At 33.1% G+C, this 23375-nt stretch overlaps 1 protein-coding gene across 1 annotated transcript; it reads left to right on the top strand.

The window, feature by feature from the left end:
* Positions 1–282: 282 nt before the first annotated feature.
* On the top strand, positions 283–23375 carry LOC148623312 (protein FAM177A-like). Its single transcript, XM_088565110.1, has 5 exons — positions 283–429; positions 9594–9740; positions 14163–14229; positions 19563–19660; positions 22399–23375. The coding sequence occupies exons 1-5, from the start codon at positions 391–393 to the stop codon at positions 22555–22557; spliced, it is 510 nt and encodes a 169-aa protein (XP_088421236.1). The 5' UTR covers positions 283–390; the 3' UTR covers positions 22558–23375.

The raw sequence follows: 23375 nt of genomic DNA, 5'->3' as shown, positions 1-23375 counted from the left end.
AAGGGAACCAAGGTTATAGCTAAATTATATAATAAGAATAAAGTTACAATTCAACTTACATGACTTCTGAATTTACAGTTTATCTATATTACAACAAAACATATTTCATGATACGGACTAATTACTCATGGGGTGGGGTGGGATGGGGTTGATATTTTCTGCATTAGCAAATCTCAGGAGCCTATTATATAGTCCGAGGCTTTGCACCACATAAACGTGGGCAATGCATCCTAGGAACTACTTCGTTTTTACGGACTACTTTGTATATTCAGGAGACTGGTTCCCCATAATTGTGGTATTATACCATAACGGAGGACTTCAATCGGAACTACTCTGACATTTTCCATACTCTGAAAAGAGAAAGTTAGAATAGTTCCGATTGTTGTAATCATGGCAGATGTAAACAAGGGAAGAGGTGCAAATCCTGTGGTATGAATTATTGCTGTCATAGTCTTGGTTTTGAAACTTTATTATGGAGTAGACATGGCATATAAGTGATATCTGTATAGGATGTCGCAAGTGTATTTGTTCTATTAACTGGCATTTAATGTTCATTATGTCGTATGACAAACATAGAACCATGTATTTTATAATTATTTAAATCCGAATTTCCTCTGACTCTGCGACCTTCCTCATTTTAGGTACGTTCCGAAATGTGTAACCTGTATACTGGGGTCTCACTGTTTCACGGTAAATTACTGTTTTCTGGATTGTTGTCTGTTAACTTGATCAAACATCTTCTCAGACTGGACAGATTGTAACCAATTTTTGCATAAATGTTTCTTTACCTAGGGTACTTTTAACAATCCAATGAAGATTTTTGATCTGACAAATAACATGGCTGTCATTACTAGAAATAGCCCATAAGGGGCAAATTGTAGAATTTTTCAAATAACTTTCTGAAAATGTCAGCATAGGTCCAACTCATCACGCGGAACAATGTTAGTCCATGCCAGATTTGAACTAAACCCAACTATTTTTACATTTCCAAATTTTCTCTGAGACTACTGGATGGATTGTAACCAAACATGGCTTGAATGATTTTTAGAATATCCTTAACAATATGTGTGTTGAGGTTTTTGATCTGTCAAAAAACATGGCCATCATTACTATAAATTGAGGATTTGTGGAAATAACTTGATAACCAATAGGTTTAGCCAAATTTTTGTGGCTTAAAATTTATCAGCATGGTGAGACAAACCTATGGCAAAATTTTCTTAAAGCTCTGTTGATCGATGTTGGAGTAGTTGCCCTTGAAGAGTAAAAAAATACTATGAGAAATTTATTTTATATTACTGGGTGGATATTCAGATGCTCTCTATTGATTAAATGATTCTTGTGAGTGTAGTACAGGAGGGTCAAGAGTCCGGCTTTAGAAGGCTAAAAAGAATTTTTTGACCAGGTGGGCCATTCAGCCTGAATTTCAGGCTCTCTAGAGTCCACAGTTTGGATATTTTTAACCAACATATCAATATCCAGATGAAAAGGAGGAGAGTTGCATGGTCAGAGGAAATTCAGGCTAGTATTCTATATTTATCTTTCATGTTTTTATCGTATATTTTCATTTTTTTGGTTTTAATTCTTAATAAAAAATAATTTTTATGTTATTGATGGAAGGGATTTTACACGTTGTTCTCATTGTAGGTTCTTTCCATGATCTTTTGTTATCCTAATTGGATTTGACACGCTTTAGTCTTTTGAATAATTATTTGAGACTCTTTTTGTTAGTTTGCATGTTCTCAGTGACAGATTACTTCCGGACAATGAAATTTGGTTCTTTTCATTTTGCTGTCTGTCATGTGTGTGATGACTAGAGGTCTCTTACTGTGACTGTCCAAGCTTAAACTTTGCTTGCTACTACACAAATACTCCTGAGAAGTAGTTAAAAAATAAATGGCTGTTCTTATTGTGTGATGGTAGTCCACAAAGCTGCCTTAATTTTTTAGGTGGGGTTGGGGGCATGCCCCTCCATGAAATGTTTATATGACTGCGACATTTTTGCAGTATATGTAATTTATTTACATTGTATAGTCATGTTTCATATAATCAATGAACATAAGCTCCCATGAGCTTTTATAACAACTTATACATAAAATAAATAGATACAAGACATACAAATATTAAAACATCTAAGTATGCAGACATACATAAATTATTTTAATAAGACTCACAAATACAAAATAAGCACTAGTGAATAAGCAAGCTGAAGCTGACCTGTCCATGTATTTATGAGAGTCTGGAACTGGTTCATATTAGATTGGTTCCCCAGCTCATTTTGGAGACTAATCCATATCTGAGGGGCTTAATATCTAAATGATTTAAGACCATACCTGGTAGTTAGTACACTGGGTATGTCTGATGTGTTCGTGTACCTGAAGTTATAGGAATTATTTTTCATAGTTACAAGATCTTGCAAAAATACAGGACTATCCTTATTAATATTTTTATAAGTTTCTATTGCTATTATTCTCAAGTGTCTTATTTTCAATGATGGCAAGATTGATCTTTCATAAGAAAAATTTATGTAGTTGTAATTAAAGCATAAAGCTCGCTCTTGAATTTTGTAAAATTTTGCTGTATTACCCTCTGAGCAGAAATGCTATGTGAGTGGACAAAACCTAAAATTTGAAATTATAAACAAGTAATAAACTACAATTTGCTCAGACAGTTTAAACGATAACCAATGCACTTGAGAACGTTAGTTGTCTAGCAGCTATTCAGTAGTCAAAATATATCTTCCTCCATTGTCTAGAGCACATGTGTGTTTGGTGGGAAAATAGTTAAGAAATAGAAAGTAAAATTCCCCAAGTCTAAATATAATACCAATAGCAGGATTAATAAAATTGGACTTCGATTAATATGCTCTTGTTTGGGAACCACATTAGTCCAGATTTCATGAATGTACAATGTAGATCAGGTTTCTGTTATGAATGAACTTCTTATTTATAATCCTCCACTGTGTCAACTTCTTTAATTTGATTCAGCACGTTTTTATACCCCTGCAAACAAAATTTGGTAGGCTATATAGGAACACCCTGTCTGCCTGCCTGTCTCTTTCTACATTCCTTGTAAGCACAACCTCTAAACTGTGAAGGGATTTTTATTAAATTTTATAGGGAGGTTGAGTATCATATGTGGATATGCATGAAGGAATATAAATACTGTTGGGGGGATCCAAAGGGAGATAACCCAAATTATGGGTTTTATATGATAAAACCTCGTAAGCACAACTCCTTCATCACTCAAGTGATTTTTATGAAATTTTATAAGAAGATTTGGCATCATATGTAGATGTGCATACAGGAATACATTAATTTTTGTCAGAGGACGCTAAAGAGAGTAAATATATATATATTCATAGCTTTACACCTTGTAAGTACAACTCTAAACCACTCAAGTAATTCTGATGTTATTTTATAGGAAAGTTGTATATAGATGTGCTTGGAGGAATATAATTATTGTTTGTTGGATGACTCCAAAGGGAGATAAATCCAAATTAAAGGTTTTACATTTGAGTCCATTTGAAGCGGGGAGTATTCTCTTTGTGAGCTTGCTCACAGTATTTCTAGTTTTCTACTTTTATATGCTGGTTTCATTATAACTATATGACATGACGTCTTGGTTCTGGATACATAAGGCCAGAGTAATACATGTATATGACATGACCTCTTGTTTCTGGATACATAAGACCAGAGTAATACATGTATGTGACATGAAGTCTTGGTTCTGGATACATAAGGCCAGAGTAATACATGTATATGACATAACCTCTTGGTTCTGGATACATAAAGCCAGAGTAATACATGTATATGACATGACCTCTTGGTTCTAGTTGCATAAGGCCGGAGTAATACATGTATTTAACATGACCTCTTGGTTCTGGATACATAAGGCCATAGTAATACATGTATATGACATGACCTCTTGGTTCTGGATACATAAGGCCAGTGTAATACATGTATATGACATGAAGTCTTGATTCTGGATATGTAAGGCCAGTGTAATACATGTATATGACATGACTTCTTGTTTCTGGATGCATAAGGCCAGAATAATACATGTATATGACATGACGTCTTGGTTCTGGATGCATAAGGCCGTAGTAATACATGTATATGACATGACGTCTTGGTTCTAGGTACATAAGGCCGGAGTAATCTATATGACATGACATCTTGGTTCTGGATGCATAAGGCCAGAGTAATACATGTATATGACATGACCTCTTGGTTCTGGATGCATAAGGCCTGAGTAATACATGTAAATGACATGACGTCTTGGTTCTAGGTACATAAGGCCGGAGTAATGTATATGACATGACCTTTTGGTTCTGGATGCATAAGGCCAGTGTAATACATGTATATGACATGACGTCTTGGTTCTGGATGCATAAGGCCAGAATAATACATGTATATGACATGACGTCTTGGTTCTGGATACATAAGGCAAGAGTAATACATGTATATGACATAAAAAATTTAGTTGTCATTCAAATTCAGTTAAAGTGCCCCAATAGGTATGGAAAAACAGCCAGACATTTTGAACACTGAAAACAATTCAAATGATTTAATTTAAAAGAAAACAAAGTTTGAATTGCAAGAAAATGCATTAGATTGCTCTTGATAAGTTGATTTATGTCCTGTACGAAATTTTGAACATGCCTAGTGTATTTTGGTAGTGAATTACGTTACTTCTGGACACCCATGTTGAAGAAGAATAGTTTCATGATACAATTATTAAAAAATGTGCTTCAAATGATATTATTCGATAGATAAATAATAAATTCACAACACAAAACAAATATTATGTTCAGAAATCGTTATCTTTTTTAAGATACTCTATATTTTATTACATCTAGTCAAAAAAAATAAAATAAACAAAATGAAATTGAAAAAAAAAGTTTCCTGTATTATTCTTTGGAAACATAATTAGCAAAAGATGAAGGCCAATTTAGCAACATATTACCATTCATACATCTTTTAGATGATACATAGAAAACAATTGTGTATTCAAATCCAACTGGAATGTTTATAATTAGCTTAACGGGAATGACCGACTTTGTAATGTAATTCACTTATAACAGTGTAATATGTAATCCATGGCTTTCTCATGCTTTAATTGGAACACATAACAGACACGAAAAACAACTAATTGCAATATTTTGGCAAGTAATATTAAAAAAAAATCATATCTGTTAAGTTTGTCATTTTTATATACGCCACATGAAGAAATATTGAAGTCTTTAGTGGCATGTAAGGAAATGGTAATAGTACAATTGGTTGGATCAATTATTTAACATAGTATAACAAATATTTCTGGTATACTTTCAAAACATAAGATGTTTGATCAACGAGTAATCTTCTAGCAGAAATAATTATAATGTCAAAATTAAAATGTAATGTAATTCACAGAAATAATTTTTCGCTGATATTGTATCATCACTTCAAAGAGTAATCAAGCTAGGGAACCAAGATTCTAGTATAAATCAAAAGAATGTAATCCAAGGACAAAAGACCAGACATGGAAAACAGAAAAACGCAACAAAGAGCATAAAGTAACTAAGGTAATACATACAAAGTAACAAAAGTAAATGAGCAACTCGGACTCCACTAAAAACTGGGAGCATGGACCAGGTGTACCAGTAGGGTAAGCTTCCTCAGCTATTCTAGAAATATCTGCCGATATTATCCTTTACATGTGAATCATTCATTTTCTTATTGTTTATTATTTTATGGTATATTTTCCTCACATTAACTTACCATATGTGTCAGTTACATTTTCATTACAGCTTCGGGAAAATTGTAACATAATTCACTGGTTTATGGGACATCAGTATTTTTTGGAAAAAAAAAATTAAATCGTTTTTGATGTAAAAATAACTGTTAAAATAGTGTTTTCTAGCCTTTTTTTTCCTATCCAGAGCTATGGCCTGAAACTTGTCAGAATTTGCTTTCATCTTATTTATATGAAACCATTTTACATTGTGTAAGTGATTTACAGTCATTTTCTAGTACATATTTTAAAGTAATTGGAAAAACTGTCAGCATATGATTTTGTATTGTTATCAGCATAATTATATAAGGTTGACTGATTTGTAAAATCAAAAAATGTCATTAAGAAAAATATATGTATTAAGGCTAAAAACCACTAATTCCACTTCCCATAGGCTTCTATGCTAATTTCACAATATTCAATGGCTTCTCTGGACTTTACCTTAACTTTAACCTGCAGAAGACTATATATCAGCATGATTCTACATATGTCAGCTCACAATCCTCAGAATGGCATGTGGGGTTAGCAGACTTGCAGTGCAGTACTGGTCACCGGAAGTGAAGTGTCTATAAATAGCATGGGAAATCCCAGTGTTTTCACAAGATAGGGATATATTTAGAAATCATTATGGAGATTAGGCTTCACATCACAAGAAGCAAAATGCACCTATAAAATGTACAGAAATGTTTTTCCTTTCAGAAACTGTTTAAATTTTTTAAATGAGATGAGAACTTTTTTCACAGCACTATGAGGAACAGGGGTAATTTCTGCGTAGGACTATTTTTGCGTACGTTCCAAATGCTCATTGGTTGAATTGGTGGTCTGTAACCTAAAGAGTCAATTTCTGTCTTAGAAAAAATAAAAAACTATACAAGTATCTTCCTATACACATACTGAATGCATTTGCAAAGTTTCAGTGAAATGTGACAAGCACTTTTTTAAATATTTGATTTTTAAATATAGGGTAACCAAGTTGCGCGAGCAAAAAAGTGACAATATTCTACCATACTTAAATGCATTAAATATTTGCAAAGAACTTTTTTTGACTTTTCAAATAAAAAAAATCAATCACAACTTGTTTTTTTAACAATATTAATAAAGAGATAGCCTTTAAAAGTAGTCATTTTCTGAAAAATTGGTCTATTTTTAAAAATTTATGTCTGACATGCCTCCCCCTTTTTCTTGATCACATGTCAAAAACCCTAAATCTTTAAATTTTCGCAAAAGGTGATATCTTTGGCTTTAAATTTGTAAATACAGTGTTTTCACAATAAAACATGACAAGTAAAGGCCACCTAAAGCAAAAAAAGTACTCAAAAATGGATTTTCCATGTTGCCATAGGGAAATGCTTATATGTCCTTAACCGCAGTAATGGAAGTGAGTTTTTCCTCATTTCTAATCAAATTTTTGCTCAAATTTACACAAAACTTGATTTCAAGTGCTGATTACCACCATATTTAGGTAAATATAGCCCTCAAAGTTAAATATTTGATATTTTTACTAAATTTTCTACACTTTTCACAAGATAGGACATAAAATTCAGCCAAAAAGACAAATTTTCCATAATTTGGACCTATAACTTAAAAAAATGCATATTTTGAAGGATTTTTGTAGTGTATTCCTCTCATAGCAAAGTTTACAAGATCTTCAAGTAGTTTAAAGCTATTCCAAGAAACTTTTCATTTTGCCATGGCCTAAGCTTAAGGCTAAAAACCACTAATTCCACTTCCCATAGGCTTCTATGCTAATTTCACAATATTCAATGGCTTCTCTGGACTTTACCTTAATTTTAACCTGCAGAGGACTATATATCAGCATGATTCTACATATGTCAGCTCACAATCCTCAGAATGGCATGTGGGGTTAGCAGACTTGCAGTGCAGAACTGGTCACCGGAAGTGAAGTGTCTATAAATAGCATGGGAAATCCCAGTGTTTACACAAGATAGGGGTATATTTAGAAATCATTATGGAGATTAGGCTTCACATCACAAGAAGCAAAATGCACCTATAAAATGTACAGAAATGTTTTTCCTTTCAGAAACTGTTTAAATTTTTTAAATGAGATGAGAACTTTTTTCACAGCACTATGAGGAACAGGGGTAATTTCTGCGTAGGACTATTTTTGCGTATGTTCCAAATGCTCATTGGTTGAATTGGTGGTCTGTAACCTTAAACATGATAGGTTCCAATATGGATCCCTGAGACACACCTTAAATAAGAATAATAATAATGCTTTATTTCAAGATGGTAACACAGTTTAAAACTAATATTCCCGGAGGCCCTTGCACAAAAACAATAATACAAGGTTAAATACAAAGCCACAAAATGAGTACTAGTAAATAATGCATAAATGCATGCCAACAAAGTTATCATTTTACATTATAGTATAGTAATGTTGTTCCATTAGGAAGATTTTTAATTTCTGCTGAAAATACTTCTTTGTTTTACATTTCTTAATTCATGTGGGAGGGTATTCCAATGAAATTGGAAACAAAAGTATGTCTGAATAGTTCCGTCTTAGGTTTAGGAATAAAAAGAGCATTGTTTATGGCATTTTTTGAAAGGTATGGATTTAATTCAGAAACAAATTTTATTTTATCTGATAAATAAGATGGAGCTAACCCATTTAAACATTTGAAGATCAATAGGCACTTGCGATATTTAATTCTATTCTCAACAGTTTTCTGTATATATTGCTAAGAGCTCATATTAACACTCAAACTCTTGAGGAGTTCTAGAGAATTGTTGCTGGTTCGATAATGCTGGAGTTTCAATAGCAGCAAGTTGTGGGGAGGCAGTCAAAAGCTTATGGCAGATCCACGAGGATGGCTCCCATATACTTGCCACTATCAATTGTCTCTTTCTAGTCTTTCAACCCTCAGCAGAGTTGATTTACAAACAAAGCCCACCCCAAACACTGAGAAAAGGATTAAAAATTTGATCAAACTGGTTAACTTAATATGAGTCATACACATGACATGACATTAACATTTGAGACTTTGTGACTATAGTGAATATATAGTGAATATAGATGAGATTGTAACATGCATAGAACATAGGTTATATACATGTACTACAAACATGCATCACTGAATAAAAACTAATACCAAGGGGATACCTGGATTATGGCAAGAGTTTCATGTTTAAATATACATTACTGGTTATGGTGTATCCAACTGCGCCATGAAAACTCATTTGTTCAACCTGTCATAATTTTCCTTTCCTCTTTTGTCTACCACAGACTTGACTTTTTATGAGAAACTTGGCATGTTTCTAGAAAAACGGAGGACACTTACCCTACCGGTGCACCTGGTCCATGCTCCCATGAGTCCGAGTTGCTCATTTGCTTTTGTTACTTTGTATGTATGATTTTAGTTTCTCTATGTTCTTTGTTGTGTATGTCTGTTTTCCATGTCTGGTCTTTGTCGCTGGATTACATTCTTTTGATTACCGCTATAACCTTGGTTCCTTTGATTACTCTTAAACAAAAATGTAGAACGATTCTTTTCATTTTACAAGTAATAATCCCTCAAGATACATAGGAGATAGCTGTATCTCCAATTAACCTTAGGTGATATGTTTTGAACAATAACAGTTTTCTGAGTTACTTGTTTAAGAATTCTAGGGATAAATGGTTTGATAAGTAAACAAAACATTTTCTTCTATATATTTTATTTTAGAGTTGAACTTTATTTCAAAATATGATGTATTGTAAAGATGCATGAATTGGGCAATTTTTGCACAGTAAGAATGCAGTTAAATTTATGTATAACTTTCAGACGCCACTGAAAAATAATGTTGATATGTGTTTTTTGTAGGAAAATGATTTTACAGATGTCTCATTAAAAGAAGAAAAGAAAAGGAAAAAGCAGCCAAAAAGAATCCTACATTTTAGTGATGGTATCTTGGAAGAATACTCTACAGATGAGGAAGAAGAAACACCAAAGCAGACTTTAGTTGATCCAGTAAACATATTGCTTCCAATGAAAGCCTGATAGTCCAACATACATTGTATATGTTCATTTAGAGTCTGGATTACTTTGTTTTGATTTCCGCTATAACCTTGGTTCCCCTGACACAGAGGGTCACTTATCTCTTATTCGTTACTCTTTTTACACTACTGAATGGAATAAAATAGAAAGGAAACTTTTACAGAATCTTTATTACATATCCCCATTTGCACCTTCTATTTAGATTTTAATAATCAATTTGGAGGTTTAACATTAGCAAAACATGGACTTTGTAATTTATGATCATGGGGACACAGGTGTGTGTGGGGGGTAGGTACCCATCTCATATCCACTAATCCTCCTACAACAACACTGCAAGGAATTTCATGAAAATTTCATGGAATCTTTATTACATTTTCCCATTGTGCACCTCTTATTTTTGATTTATTGTCATTACTAAAATTAGAACATAGGGGTCAGACAGTAATTTTTCACATGTATCTCCAAAACCGTTAGGTTAAGCTAAATTCTTTCAATTGCCAAAATGATTCTTATTACAAGGCGTATAAAAGCCTGCATTGGATCATAGTTGTTGGACAACTCCCTGTTAATGTTATTGGACTTGAAAGATGAAATATGACATTCTTTTACAGTTGTCTTGAAAACTATGATAGATAGAAACTTTCAATTGTTGAAATGATCCTTATGATGAGGCCTATCAAAGTGTTCCTTGAGTTAAAATTGTCAAAGAACTCCTTGTTAGAGCTATTACCCTTGAAAGACACAAATTTAACCAGGTGAGCAATTAAGGCTCCTTAGAGCCTCTTGTTAATTAATGCCCTTGAAAGGCAAAAATTTAACCTGGTGAGTGATAAAGGTTCCTGGGATCCTCTTGTTCTACTGGCTTTGATTTCAACGATATTTGGTTTATACAGTAAATATAGTTTCCTGAGTTGAATGGTGATGATGAAAATGTTGTATAGCTGGTAGCCATGATTTAACTTCATTTTATGTTCTTTTTCAGCAAATGTATAGCAGGCTAAAGCCCCTCAGACCTGGTGGGATAATAGGGCATAGGGGGACCCTGTCCAAATTTTTTCCAGAGGTTCTAAATAATTTTGAAAATGATTTGTGTCTCAATGTAGGAGTTTTGGCCCCAGAAACAGATTTTTGTTGTTGTTTTTCATGTGTACAACTTTTTCTTTTCTGTAACCATGTCACAAAATTTAATGAAAGTTAGCATAACTGTTTTTAAGGTATCCTGCACAAACTGATTGTTTAAACATTTTTCATCAGTAAAGATAAGATAGCTGTCATTGCTAAAAATAGAATGTAGGGTCAAAATGTCTTTTGGTTTTTTTGCTATTTATTCCTTAACTATAGAGGAAGAAGAAGATGAAAGCTTCTCATGAGATGAACATGATTTTCTGAGTTGACTGGCAATATTGAATTTTTTTATGGTGGCCATTTTTAAAATGGCTGCCATTTTGCGACCATTTTCACCAGTTCCTCTGATTCCAATGATTTTTTCTTTCAGAAGGAAACACTGTGTTCTAAGTTGAAGGGTGATGAGGAAAGTTTGTTCTGGGCAGCCATTTTCCCACTAGTTTTTATACACCTGTCTAAGACAGGACATATTATGGTATTCCGTTGTCCGTCTATCCGTCAGTCGTCAACACTTCGGACAATAACACTTTCACCAGCTTTTATGAAACTGGTGAATTGTTCATATCTGTTGATGTAAGGGCCCTTTCAATTTTTATTAATATCTGATTTTTTTGTTTCCATGTTATGAATTTTTATACTGGGTACTTAAAAAAAGGGGAATTTTCAAGTTTTCAGACAATAACTCAAAAACACTTTCACCTACATTTATGAAACTTTGGTGAATTGTCTATATCTACTAACATAAGCTCCCTTTTGATTTTTATAAATTGCAGATTTTTTTTTTCGTGAAATAAGTTTTCGGACAATAACTCAAAAACACTTTCACCCACTTTTTATGAAATTTTAGTGAATAGTTCTTATCTACTGACATAAGTTCCATTTTGATTTTTATAAATTTCATATTTTTTTGTTCTGTGTTATGAATTTTTACTCTTTAAAAAATGGCAGAAATATTTGTTGAAAAATGGTTGAAAACTGACCATTTGTTATGATAGTGCCAATTTTTTTTGTGCATTTTTTATTCACTTGTTTTTGGGGGGTGGGGGTGGGGGAAGGGTGTTTGACAAGGCTCACAGTATTTCTAGTTGATCATATAACTTCATTAAAAGCATAAGGACAAGTTAAAAGGGCAACAGGTGTATCATGTGCTCTTTATTTATTATACTTGCTTTGATTTCAACAATATTTGGTTTCTATAGTAAACATGGTCTCCTGAGTCAAACAGTAATGATGAAAATGTTGTATAGCCATGGTTTAATTTCATTTTATGTTCTTTTTAAGCAAATGGATACTGGGCTAATGCGCCTCAGACCTGGTGGAATAACAGGGAATAGGGGGCCCCTTCCCAATTTTTTCCAGAGGTTCTAAAAACACTGAAGGCATTTCCAACATTTTCAAGAGCCTTAGGTGCTCAGTTGAGCATCCATCAATATATGCTCTTTTACCATTAATTTTTTGTCAAACATAGTAACATAGCATAACATCTTTACTTTCTTAGTTAATAGGCATGGTTTGTCAGGTGAGCAATTCAGGCTATTTGAGAGTCTCTTGTTTAATTTTTCAACTGATTTAAATGATTTTTTTGTAAATAGTTCCTCTTTACAAGGGGTTAAAGAAGTAAGCTATATGTAGCAAATTTAAATTATCATGAACTGTTTTTGAGATAAAGGGGTACAAAGTGATCCATAAAAACATATGGAAAACAGATTTTGAAATATTGTGCATATTGTATCCAAATCAGTTATGTCCATAATGAACTCTAAGTCCCTATCTTCCAATGTGTCAAAATCTACTATTTTGTCCACACTTGCCCCGAAGTGAACAGAATTCAACTGGCTGCAGTCCTATCATGCCATGCTTGATGAAACATTTTATTAGCCCATATCTTGAAAACTTTAATTGATAGAAAAACCTTACGATTAATGAATTGATTTGCATTATAAAGCCTACAAATGTTTCCATTGTGTCAATGTTGTAGGATACTCCTTGTCAGAGTTGTCTAAGAGTTTTTAGCCCATATATTGGAAACCATTATAGATAGAACAAAACCTTTAAAGATGAAATAATCTTTACAATAAAGTCTAAAAAAGTCTAAATTGGGTCAATGTTGTAGGATGAGTTATTGTTAGAGTTATTGCTCTTGAAAGGCGAAAAATGACGTTTTTGCAATATCTTGAAAACTTAAATAGATAAAAAAAAAATTAATGAAATGCTCCTTTTGGTAAGGCATAAAGAAGTCTCCACTGAAGGGTAATAACGAAGTTCAATTCCAGTTCTTTAATTCCCTGTTGAAGTCCTGAATAACATAATAACTTGTATGTTGTCTCTTATTTTGAGTTATGACAAATCCTGTTTAAACTCTTGGGAGTATGACTTCACTTACTCTTCATGTTATTAAACCAAATTTATACAGGTAAAGGCTTGATGGGTGTGGAAAACACCATATTTGGTCAGTATGGCAAAGGTCAAGGTACAGTACCTGAACCAATTTGTGCAACAATAATTGCGATTGGTCATCGATCAGTTTCCAAAAAGTCATTGAATCCTCAATCTGTTAAACTGGTGATCACATCATATGACCGCTGAGCAGTAAATGTATTTACGGATTCCATTGTTTTGTTTGTCAATTTTTAAACATATTTTTTTTTACTTAATTCAATAGATTTAAATATCATTTAATTACTTTAATTTTACATTTGTTTTTTTAAACAAAATACAATATACGGATTTATTATCTAAATTTCAAGATAAATTTAATGTGATATTATATTGGATTCATTTCAAAAGAAATCCTCTAATTTACATGAACCGATTGCCTGTCATTTTACATAACAAAACTGCAATCGGTCAGCAGTCATTGGTTATCTCTCTGTAAGTTATCAATCAGTCAGCAGTCATCAATTCATCAAATTGTTGCATGGATCGGTTCAGGGACTGTAACATGTACATACTGAATGAAGTAGAATTTGTTTAGCTGAATATTGGTTTGTGGAGCATTACTTAGCAAGATTTAGACTTGTATAGGTGAAAACTTAGGGATAATTTAACTATTTTTAGAGGGTCAAAAGGTGAAAGGTCAAGATAACCAGCATTTTATGAAATATATTTTGGAATGAATATTAATTTCTGGTGCAAAACTATGTATGCTATGCAATTAAATGCATTAAAATCAGAAATGATTGGTACTTATCTCTTTAAGACTGTAAGTGTTTATAAATGTATTTATATAAATACTCTCTTTTAAAAAGAAGTCTGTATTTATCTTTTCAGAAATCCTTAGATTGGTTTCCATGGTTATGGTACTATATTGTTACAGCATCAAGGAAAACATTATCAGGTAAAATCCAATCTCTTATTCATTCCATTGAGGTAATGTGACGATATTCCAATTCTTCCTACTCATTCCATTGTAGTAATGTGAGTACAATCCAATCTTTCCTACTCATTCCCATTGGAGTATTGTGAGTTCAATCCAATCTTTCCTACTCATTCCATTGTAGTAATGTGAGTACAATCCAATCTTTCCTACTCATTCCATTGTAGTAATGTGAGTACAATCCAATCTTTCCTACTCATTCCCATTGGAGTATTGTGAGTTCAATCCAATCTTTCCTACTCATTCCATTGTAGTAATGTGAGTACAATCCAATCTTTCCTACTCATTCCATTGAAGTAATGTGAGTACAATCCAATCTTTAATACTCATTCCCATTGGAGTATTGTGAGTTCAATCCAATCTTTCCTACTCATTCCATTGTAGTAATGTGAGTACAATCCAATCTTTCCTACTCATTCCGATTGGAGTAATGTGAGTTCAATCCAATTTTTCCTACTCATTCCATTGGAGTAATGTGAGTTCAATCCAATTTTTCCTACTCATTCCCATTGGAGTAATGTGAGTACAATCCAATCTTTCCTACTCATTCCATTGAAGTAATGTGAGTACAATCCAATCTTTCCTACTCATTCCATCGAAGTAATGTGAGTACAATCCAATCTTTCCTACTCATTCCAATGGAGTAATGCGAGTACAATCCAATCTTTCCTACTCATTCCATCGAAGTAATGTGAGTACAATCCAATCTTTCCTACTCATTCCATTGTAGTAATGTGACCAAAACCCAATTCATCCTATTTATCTCTTTGTAGGAATTAGAAGAATAATCTCTCTTCATATTTTTGAAGTTATGTGTCAAATTAACAAGGAATGTCCTGTCGCTCACTGGTAACTAGTATCACTACATAGTGTAATTGAATGGATCTCTTTGAAATTGTACATTAAGGTGCCGTACCACGAAAGGAAGGACTTGATTAATTTTAGGGTTTTGACTTGAACTGTTTGGAAAATAATTTTTTTTATAAATTTCTGATAATTGGATTTTGAGTTACGGGACTATTTGCACAATAATGGGATGATTGTCAGTTTTTGGACTGTTACTAAAATACCCTTGCGGCAATGTTAATGAAACATTAGTGAATTGTTTATTTTCATTAATGTGAGTTTGTAGATTCCAATTTTACAATTAAGAGTTATGGGACTTTATACACAAAAGGGTGATTTCAGAGTTTTTGAACTATTAACTCAGTAGTGGTTGCACTCAGAAATGGGTTCGATTACTTTCAATTTAATCAATCAAATTACATTTACTTTGTCAAATGTATGATTAAATTTGATTAATGATTACAGGATTTCTGAACTTAATTGATTACAATGAATTTTCAAATAACTATGAATTAATTGAAAGGTTTGGATGTGTCAGAAAGTTAGATGTTGTCTTAGGATGCCTAGATATAATAGTGTGCAATGTTTACACTGTGCCTTGACTTTCCTGATGCATTTTAGGCAAAATGAAATTCTCCAAAATAAGTGGACCTGACATGTTTGATCCCCTTTTCATAATAACTTTAAACATGCACTGTACAAAAATATAGCTTAAAATCATGAAATGACTCACTTTGCATTTTGGCAGTAGGATAAAATTTAATATACCCTTGGGTTTGACTGTTTTACTTCTTATCAAATTCATTAAAATGATTGTATAGGCTCTTACTAACATTTTTCATTAGAATAATTAGATTTCTTTTATTTGTTGGTATTGAATTAACATTTTGTAATATATTTACAAAAAAAGAAAAAAAAAACACATGACAAATTTACACAAAGAAGCATTGAATGATTGACGATCATTTTACTCTTTTTAGCTCACCTTGCTGAAGGTCGTATGAGCTATTGCCATCACTTGACGTCGTCCGTTGTCTTCAACTTTCATTGTCGTTCGTCATCGTCATCGTTGTTGTTAACAGTTTTTCAAAACTCTTCTCCTCTGACACCACCTGACCAATTGGAACCAAACTTGGTATGAATGTTCCTTTGGGGTATCTTGCATAGAACTGATGTGGGGATTTTTGATCTGTCGAAAAACGTGGCAGTTGTTACTAGAAATAGAACATAGGGGTCAGACAGTAGTTTTTGGCATATATATGTCCAAAACCGTTTAGCCAAATTCTTTCAATAGCTGAAATGATCCTTATTATTAGGACTACAAAAGTCTTCTGGGATAAAAGTTGTCAGATGACTCCTTGTAAGTCTTATTGCCCATGAAAGGGAAAAAATGACTTTTTTCACAGTTTTCAGTCAATATCTTGAAAACTAAGATAGATTGAAAGAAACATTCAATTGTTGAAATGATCCTTATGATAAGTCCTACCAAAGACTTCTTGAGTCAGAATTGTTGGACAACTTCTCGTTAAATTTATTGCCTTTAAAATTAAGAGGCAAAATTCAACCTGGTGAGCAATTCAGGCTCCTGGGAGCCTCTTGTTTGTTGTTGACATAATGCATTATTCATAGATACCATTTGAGGCTTTAATATTTCCATTGTAATCATAATGTAATCACAAAGTAATCAGAATTACAGGGTATTTTGAAAAGTAATTGATTAAATTAAACTACATGTAAGAGATTTTTGGCTGATTAATGGTTACCACGATTACTTGAAGAAATGTAATCCATTCTGCTTAACGATTATAATTACAATTACCTCATCTCTGGTTGCACCTATTCTCACGAAAGATTTGTAATTTGTTAATGGTGGATTAGCTGACACAGAAAGTGTAAAAATAGAAAAAAAGGGGTCGGACAGTTTAGCCAAATTCTGACTTGGGGGTAAAAGTATTCAGCATGATGAGATCTATCTGTGGTCATATTTTCATTTTAATTCGTTAAGCCATGTTGGAGTTCTTGCCCTTTTTCGACGTTTTTTTTTGCTATTTTAAGTGTTATTTCTTTTAAAAATCTTTTCCTCTGACACTACTTGACCAATTGAAACCAAACTTGGTATGAATGTTCTTTGGGGTATCCTGCATAGAACTGTTGTGGGGATTTTTGATCCGTTGAAAAACATGGCTGCCATTACTAAAAATATGACATAGGGGTCAGACAGTTGTTTTTCGAATATATCTCCAAAACCGTTAGATTTAGCAAAATTATTTCAATTGCTGAACTGACCCTTATTATAAGGCCTTCAAAAGTTATTAGGGATAAAAGATGTCAGGCGACTCTTGTAAGAGTTATTGTCCTTGAATGATGAAAAATGAGTTCTTTTTTTTTACAGTTTTCAGTCAATATCTTGAAAACTATAATAAATAGGAAGAAACTTTCAATCGCTGAAATGATCCTTATGATAATCCTACAAAAGTCTTCTTGAGTCAAAATTGTTGGACAACTCCTTGTTAAATTTATTGCCATTGAAAGACAAACTTAAACAGGTGAGCGATTCGGGCTTCTCGTGAGCCTCTTGTTGGTGATTTTTTGTCATTTTTTGCTAGATGTGGGCTCCCCGGGGTACGACGGGATCCAAACTGCATTTCCCCAATGCTTTTTTCCTGTAAAGGTCATTGAAGCCAAATGCGGTTCACTACACTCGTAATTGGATGGTCCTAAAAGGGTCACTCGTGAAAGATGAGAAATTTTTTTTCTCAATTTTTTGCCACGGTTTGGCCTAACACTGGAAGTAGTGTTGAGAGATGTTATTTTTCTGTAGGTTCAAGATGAAATATTGCATTATGGATAAATTCTGCTGGGACGAGGGACAAAAAATAGGCCCTGCCCCTAAAAAATCGCAACTTTTGTAGCCACTGTTAGTCATGACCTCTTGTTCAACTCCTGAAGTCACTATTTTTCATCAATCTCTATATAAGTTAGTCTCATTTCAAGGCACATTCATTCTTCTTACAGATGAAAAATTGTGCTCTCCCAAGCCAAAAATAAAAAAAAATAACAATGCAAGAACCCCAATAACGTCAATGTCCTTGTTTTTGATTGGATTATACAATCTTACATTTGATCTTTCATTGGTCGTCATTAATTAAAAACGTGGATTCAATGAAAAATGACATAATTAAAAACTTACAAAGGTAAAATTCTTATTGTTTGTAAAAACTTCCATGTGTTTATACGACCACAATAATTTTTGCTGTCGTATTATGGTATCATACTGCCGTCATCGTCGTCCGTAGTCACAACTACGTCCACTCAATAACTTGAATATAATTGCATAGATCTTTATGAAATTATACCACAACACGAAGCCTGGAATTGATTTTTATACGTCCGCAAAAAATTGCGGTCGTAAAATGTTATGGCGCAGTCGGCGTCGTCGTCGTCTAGGGGCACTCCATTTCCGTGTGATAACTTTAGTTGTGGTTGAGATATTGTTATGAAATTTTGGTATGATTTTACTAAAGGAAAGTTCCTTTTAATCTGGACTTTGTGGCCCCTACTGTTTTAGAAAAAGATAACTAACAATTCAACTAATAAATTTTTGGTCCGATTTGGAAAATTCTCTTCTTATTGGATTCCTCATAAACATTCCTGTCTGCGTCTTTCAACCAGATTTTAGACATTTCTTACGGTTTTCTTACGACAGTCGTCGTCGTCTAGGGGCACTCCATTTCCGTGTGATAACTATAGTTGTGGTTGAGATATTGTTATGAAATTTTGGTATGATTTTACTAAAGGAAAGTTCCTTTTAATCTGGACTTTGTGGCCCCTACTGTTTTAGAAAAAGATAACTAACAATTCAACTAATAAATTTTTGGTCCGATTTGGAAAATTCTCTTCTTATTGGATTCCTCATAAACATTCCTGTCTGCGTCTTTCAACCAGATTTTAAATATTTCTTACGGTTTTCGAATTATAAAGGGTCAAAGGGGCCACACCCCAGAAAATAGACTTTTAAGCTTACCTGGCCAAAGGCCGTGTTAGCTATTGCCATCACTTGTAGTCGTTGTCCGTGGTCGTTAGCAATTTTTCAAAACTCTTCTTCTCTGATACTTCTTGACCAATTAGAACCAAACTTGTATGAATGTATGTCAGAGTATCTCAATTTTTAGTTTTGGAAATCGGGTCAGATTATTAAGGAAATAGTTAAGTGGAAATTTAAGTTTTTTTAACAGTTTCATTCTTTATCGGAATCTTATTCTGCATTATGTCAAATATTTAATCTTAATCTCAACTGTATCTTGTATATGTTTGTCCATATTTGCCCCAACTGTTCAGGGTTGATCACTGCGGTCATATCAAGCTGCACACTGGGAATCACTTTATACTGGTATCAAATTAAATAAGCTGCATACTGGTAAATAGTCAATGTGTATAATCTGTTTTAGTTGCTGATGCCTGTGGAGAAAATCTGGCCTGGTTCTTCGGCATTACCACACCAAAATATCAATATGCAATAGATGAATATTATAGAATGAAAGAAGAGGTAAGGGATGTAAACTAACTTTACATGATTTATGGTATTTTGGGTGTGTTAGTAGAAATTATATGTTTATACAAATGACCCAACGCCCCTTTTTGCCCAATGCCCATTTCACACACTTTTATGATTCATTTTGTTTGGCAATTCAATGTTCAACAAGTTATTAATTGAATCTAGAATTGTTTTGGATTTGGGACTTTGATGAAAAGTTTTGAGTATAGTTATGTATATTATATAAATAAACAGTTTCTGTAGTTAGTCCAGTAAAATTAATGAGGCCCAAATGTAATAGACTGACATAATTTAAAAAATAAAGTTGTCTATAGAGCGCATGGCCAAAAGCGCTTACAGTTTACTTATTTATTCATAACCCCTTCTCTGCTTTGACGTCTGCACTAAGTCCAACTCTCTAGACCATTTATCCAACAAGGCTATACTAAATTTAGCTTTCATTAACAGAATAATACTTACTCTTAAGTACATCTAGAATGTGCCGTCAACATAAGCACATGATATAACTGTATTCTCTGGTTCTGGTGGCTAAGAGGGTATATATATTTTATCTTTACTTTATCTAACATCATAAATACCTTTGATATGACCACAAACACTTGATATTGTTTAATAATATGACACTATTAGCAATATTGTCTATAGACATTTTGCGTCCATACAATAACTTCAGTCAGAGTTCATGCATCACTGAAATTTTACCATTCTTACTAAGGGTATTCAAGTGATAATTTTTGTCATCACTGTCCTATGTAAACTAAATTGTATGTAGTACTAGTATTCAAAATTAAGTTTAATAAACCATTCATTCACTCATGATCCGTCCGTCCGTTACAAACTTGTGTCCGGACTGTTCATTTTTTTTGTCTTCCGATGTAGGCATTTGGTATTTTGCATGTGGGTAGATCACCTTAAGACGAAATGTTGCGTACTATGTATAGTGGCCTTTGACCTTGAACTTTCACCTCAAGGTCAAATTCCTGGGTTTCTTCGGTGACAAACTCGTATCTGGGCTGTAACTCTTGTCTTTCAATGTGGGCTTTTGATGTTTGTCACGTGGGTAGATCACTTAAAGACGATGTGTCGCTTACTATGGTTGGTGACCTTTGACCTTGAACTTTGACTTCAAAGTAAGAACTAATGATTTTTGCACAACTGTTTGTGTTTCGACTATGATGAGTGTTGCATGATAAATTGAAGTTGTTAAGCATGGCTGATATACAGGATTTTTACATCTAAATGATATCTGTTAAATAATAAATGATAAAATAATCAGTTTAATTTGATTTTGATTTGAAAAGTTGAAAATATCGGCAAAAAAAATACTGAAGCTTCTGTAGTAGGTTGTCTAAAATACGTCAAAATCCAAAAACATAGCCTTAACATGGACACGTGAAACAGAGACGGTCTACATACACAATACAGCGATCCGAATAAAAAGATTACACATAAAAACTGAAGATAAGGGAAATAAGACGTCACACAAAAAACTGAAGATAAGGGAAATAAATCGCTAGCAATATAAACTCTCACCAAAAAAAAAAAAAAAACGGTTAAAAAAATGGGTAAGCATGGTCTGCTTTCCCAGTTGCACTTGTTATATTGCAAGTGAGTATAATCCGGGAATAATCTAGCCACAATAATGCAATTCCGGAACAGGTGTCAAACACAATTAAGATTAGGGCATTATCGTTCATTTTTAGTAAGTGTCATGTTGAAGCGTAGTAAATAACTTGGATATAGTGGACAAATATACGAAATTGACAAAATTAGATTAAGGTAACGAAAAATCACCATGAAACAAACGCCACTTTTTGTATTATTTTTGAAATATGAGTATTTGATCTTGAACTTGGTACCACAATGCAATAAATCATGGATAAAGATAATTTACTTGAAGATTTCGAAAGAAATAAAATGAGTGAGATTTTCAGTGCGTGATGCTGTTAGTACTTAATACTTTACTAATGATAACAAACTCTACTTTATATGCTACATATGCTTTCTTTTTCATTAGAAAAGAAGGAGCGTAGAACTTCTAAGGGCTTGGGTCAATTTTTCCGGTATTTTGTTCACAGAAAAGTATTCACCAGATAATGCTATAATTAGGCAATTTAATAAGTCACGAAAGAGTTATAACAGGAAGTTTAAAATAATTCAATCTGTTCTTTGACAAAGTAAGACTAATCAATTTTTGGAACAAAGAATACGACGTTCTAATAATAACATTTGAACTAAAAAGGACAGAAGATAAAAAAATATGCTTGAGTCAGACTCAAATTAAAAATCTGTCCTTCAACAATGAATTCAGGCTACGACTATTGAAACACTACACGTGAAAGTTACATTTTCGCCTTAAAGCACCTTACCAACCATCTTGTGTTTTTAGAATTGTTTTTCTGAAATTGCAGAACGCAATAAGCTATACAGTGTAATGGTTCCAACGATTTCTGACATAAAATGTTCGATTTATAGCAAGAATGTTGAAAATGCATTTCACCTAATTTTGTCCGTAATGGATGCTGTGTAATGATATTGGTCCAAATTGTGCAGCGGTAGATCTGTTCTTTTTTAGGTTTGTGGATGTGTCAAGTTGCACTCTGTAGAGTGATTTAGGGTTGTGTATGTGTCAACTTGCACTCTGTAGAGTCATTTAGGTTTGTGGATGTGTCAAGTTGCACTCTGTGGAGTGATTTGTTTTACTATACTATTGTTTCTGTCTTTCTCAGGAAGAGAAAGAAAAAGAGAGAGAAGAGTTAAGGAAAAGAAAGATAGAAGAAGAAAAGTTATCTCGTGTAGAAGTGGACTGTCCGCATACTGTACAACTAGATGATATAAAAACAAATATTCAGACAGAACAAATAATGGATAACCAAGACAAATTCTAATCTTACTTTCTCTGAATGTTGCTAACTTTAACATGTTCCTATGTATATAATCAACAATGTTGCCTATGAAATGCATAACATCTTTTATTCTATGGTTGTGGGATGGTTTATCGCCCACATATTGTACAATATTGTATACAAGGGCAGCTGTTAGTAGTCAAAATTTATTTATTTATTCAAATATGTTCACAAATCACTTTTTATTAACAGAACTTGTCTAATGTCACCTACAATTTCATGTAATTAAAAAGTAGTCCTTTTTATATGCAGTATTTCCTGGTGTAAATTGCCATGTTTTAACATTATCAACAATTTCATGACATTTTTGGACATTTTCACACAAGTTTCTCTATTATGAAAACCAAAATAGCTATGGAATTAGGAAACCTTCAATTATTTCATTTGTAAGTGCTGTTGACTAAAGTAAGAAACTTCAATAGTGAATAGATTAAAGAACTTTATGTGTCATAAACGCTTTCACCTATAGTTTCTTTTAATGTTACCTGAGTATATAGGGGAACTCTTTCACTGTACCTGTGTATTATGTTTTGGGGCCAGATGCAGCCTGCCGTGTGGTGTGAGGGTTTCCTCGTCGTACATTAAAGACCAATGGGTGGCCTGGGGCCGTCATTTTCATCCCGATGGGGTTGTTGTCTCTGCCATATTCACCATACCTTTTCTCATTGTATGTATCCATAATTTTTCACAGTTCTGCGCTTTCTTTATTTCTTAGCTGTCATATTTATACATGGTATTTGATATCTGTAATTTTGTTATGAATTATCATTTTTATCATCAGATTAAAAAATATTTTTTTA

This window comes from Perna viridis, chromosome 2, assembly GCF_037379345.1.
Source record: "Perna viridis isolate PV_CMFRI_1.1 ecotype Kerala chromosome 2, ASM3737934v1, whole genome shotgun sequence".
NCBI classification, from domain to species: domain Eukaryota; kingdom Metazoa; phylum Mollusca; class Bivalvia; order Mytilida; family Mytilidae; genus Perna; species Perna viridis.
Note: the sequence above shows the minus strand (reverse complement) of the source record. Positions and strands in the feature narration are given on the sequence as shown.

What these genes read in the sequence shown, in the direction of transcription:
- LOC148623312 (XM_088565110.1), top strand. Translation starts at nt 391, where the DNA reads ATGGCAGATGTAAACAAGGGAAGAGGTGCAAATCCTGTG. An exon ending in ATCAAGGAAAACATTATCAG is followed by an intron (nt 14,230 to 19,562) that starts GTAAAATCCAAT and finishes AATCTGTTTTAG; the next exon opens with TTGCTGATGCCTGTGGAGAA. An exon ending in ATTATAGAATGAAAGAAGAG is followed by an intron (nt 19,661 to 22,398) that starts GTAAGGGATGTA and finishes TGTCTTTCTCAG; the next exon opens with GAAGAGAAAGAAAAAGAGAG.